The sequence below is a fragment of the Mandrillus leucophaeus genome, unplaced genomic scaffold (assembly GCF_000951045.1).
Source record: "Mandrillus leucophaeus isolate KB7577 unplaced genomic scaffold, Mleu.le_1.0 Scaffold527, whole genome shotgun sequence".
Taxonomy (NCBI): domain Eukaryota; kingdom Metazoa; phylum Chordata; class Mammalia; order Primates; family Cercopithecidae; genus Mandrillus; species Mandrillus leucophaeus.
Window position 1 is genome coordinate 155,032 of NW_012105664.1, and position 3,316 is coordinate 158,347.

General features: G+C 43.7%; 1 protein-coding gene across 1 annotated transcript in view; it reads right to left on the reverse strand.

Annotated features, from left to right (window-relative positions):
- The window catches only part of IARS (isoleucyl-tRNA synthetase), an 87,805-nt gene that overhangs the window by 36,151 nt on the left and 48,338 nt on the right, over window positions 1-3,316 (reverse strand). Inside the window, exon 20 of the mRNA XM_011996872.1 lies at window positions 560-651. Coding sequence (XP_011852262.1) covers window positions 560-651 — 92 coding nt within the window. The remainder of the gene's footprint in view (window positions 1-559; window positions 652-3,316) is intronic.

Genomic DNA, 3,316 nt, shown 5'->3' on the forward strand with positions numbered 1-3,316 from the left:
AGACATATCTAATGGGTAGTGGGAGCCTTCACTGGGCCTACAGTAAAGAGACCTCGCTCTCTCTACTATGCATCATTGTTATTTACGTACCTGGCTTAAGTCCTGAGACTAGGACCTATGCTCTGCTCATCCCAAACCCCCAACAGCTACAGGAGTTCTGTACAGAGCAAATAACTGACTCCCTTGTGGTAAAAGGAAGTACCCCTCTCAACATTAAAGTCGTATCTGCCACTATTTTTATAAAATATTTGCATGATTTTATTTTGAATTTTAAGAGGTCTGCTTGGTGTAGTCCTGTTTGTGCCCTGACATTCTCCCTCCAATATAACATGTACATAATTGCGTTGTGAAAATAATGCAAATGACTTTTAGAACTTATAGATCCCTATCCCTCAAACGACAAATACAGTTAAAATGCAATGTAAAAGGAAAAGAAAAACAAAGCTTCAAAAACTGAGAGCATTTGAAAATGTTCCTCTCCCTTCTGGCTATTCTCATATTTCTTCTACTTTCAAACTTCATACACTTTTTGCTTTTCCCAACAGCAGTCTGCACTTACCTTCAATCTTCTGCGGTTCATTCTAACATACCAATTGGTCAGAATATCCACAAACTTGACCAGGCGAGGCACCACAGTATAAAGCCTATAAGCTAAAAGTAAGACAAGTCAATCAGGCAGCAAGTGGGTTACCAGGCATCTGCGGTGGGGAGAGGGCTGGATACAACAAAGAATGGGCAGCTCCTTCCATCCAAGGGCCTCTACTTACTAAGGAGAAAAGAACCAAAATGAAGCAATCACATAATGACTGTTTGAGGATGTGCTACACGGCAGTCAGGGTGTTTAGGGGTGCACACAAAAAAACCACCATGTGAGTCACATGCGAATTCCCACTGGTCAGTGAGAAAAGGCAAAAATTCCAGTATGTGTGGATCAAAGTCCAAGGCTGTCCACTACACAACTGTAGGAAGTGCCATTTACACGGAGTTGTGCAATTTGACAGCATCAACAATGCCCAACTTCTTTCCATGTGTTACACTGTACTTCAACTAAAAGTCGAAAAGCACAAATCAGATGTTAAGAGGCACAGCACAGGCCAGTGATTCTCAAACAACAGCAATTTTGCCCTGCGGGAAACATTTGTCAATGTTTGGAGAAACAGTTTGCTTGTCACAACTTGGAGGGTAGCATGGTGCTACTGGAATCTAATGGGTGGACCCCAGGGATGCTCCTCAGTTATAATGCACAGCACAGCCCCACCACAGAGGATGATCTGGCCCAAACTGTCCACAGTGCGGCAGTTGAGAAACTCTGACACAGGCTATGAATAAAATAGAACTGGCCTTCTAAACATTAAAACAGTTGAGTAAAAACAGCAACAGAGGGAGTGAAGGTCTTGAGGCATTAGGAGGATTTGAAGGGTTCCCTGAGAAACTCAGAGATCAAGTAGGAAAGAAAGGGTGTCTAGCCAATTGTGTCTGAGGCATGGCTTATTTTAAGGATTCTTATTCACCTCCCCTTTAATTAACACTCTTTGTTGCATTAAAACAAACACCAAAAACAAAAAGAATAAGACCAACCCACTTAGAAACAAATACAACTTATAATAATGCAAAGAGTCCAGGGAGTGTTAACGAGGCTTCTGGTCTAGGCTAAGACATGAGAAGTTGCAACAGGCAGAGCTGCTCTCTGCTGCTTTTCACAAAGACCAGAATTCAGGTGCCAGTGGGCTGAGCTCAAGGCCAGAGTTGTTAGTTGGTCACACTTTCTTCCACAGGTGATTTCAGTAACTGAGTCCTGTCTAAATGATTTCTAGGGTTCACGGCACTTTTTATCTTCCAGGAAGCTCAGCATTCCTATGTTCTGGTTTCAACTCTGAGGGAGTAAATGAACCCAAATGAACCCCACATACAAAGAATAAACACACAACACACGGGGCATTCCTATGTTCTGGTTTCAACTCTGAGGGAGTAAATGAACCCAAATGAACCCCACATACAAAGAATAAACACACAACACACGGGGATAACAGCAGCAGCCACTACCCAGGCCACCACCACCCTGTGAGGCAGGTCCTCTCACACCCACAGTGCTGCTGAGGGAGTGGAGGACATGAAGCTGACAGGCTGGCAGAGCTGGGACTTAAACACGACCCACAAAACATGGCTGCCAACCTCTAGTTTCCAGGCAGACCAGGCTCCAGCCAGGATGCACACTCTCCAGACCCAGCTTCACAGGAGGTCATGGCAGCTGGTGCCCAAATATTGAAGGGGCTCGGGCAACAATCCCCACATTTCCCGCCCACTCGTATCACTCAGGAGGGAAAAGCAGACACAGGTGTGCGCATGTCTGGGGAGAGTGTGCTGGGCTCCCAGCGCCCTCACCAGGGCAGCAATCAGCCTCACTCACTTCCATCTTCATCTATGTCTATTTGAGCAACAGCTGGACTGTCGTGATCCTTCCACATGTTTAACAAGGTGGATAAATCCTTTAGCAGTCCTTTTGTGCTAAGTGTGGCAGCACCGCCCGCTCCAGGGAGCAGCATGTGACCGTATCTAGGTTAATGGTGAAACCCAGGTCTGTGGCGGCCACTGCTCCTGCCCAACAGCAGCAGGAACCACAGAGCCCTGTGAGGGTGGATTTGTCTTGCCCTCTTTGGCCCTCATTGTGACCCAGGGCCTCTGCCCACCCACTTTAACGGATTGTCTGAGGTGTCCCAGATTTCTCACCTGGACCTACGGTTGTGACTATCTCAAACCTTAAGGAAGCCAACGCAACGTACTTTTTGAATCTCTGTAAAATTACCCAACAAACTCACTGTTGTTAGTTAATAGAAATACAGCAAAATGTCCATTTCATTATTGCTCTTCTGCCTTTTCTAATTTTTCTGGAAAAGAAGGGGACTATTTAGTAAAGAAAATAGACCTAAAAATAAGTTATAAATGCATTAATAACAAGTATTATTTATTGAGTATCTATTATCTGCCAGCTACTTTATGGAAATCGTCTCTACTCAAGCCTTACAAACACTACTGGGTATTCTGCAGATAAAGAAACTGAAGGTTAAGATAGAATGAGTAACAGTGGCATCTGATGGCATAATGGGGTGATTACAGTCAACAACAATTTCTTGTACATTTAAAAACAACTAGAAGGGTATAATTGGGATGTTTGCAACACAAACATATGATAAATGCTTGAGGTGATGGATATCTCATTTACCCTGATGTGATTATTACACACTGTATGCCTATATAAAAATATCTCCTGTACCCCATAAATATATACATCTACTATCTATCCATTAAAAAAAAAAAA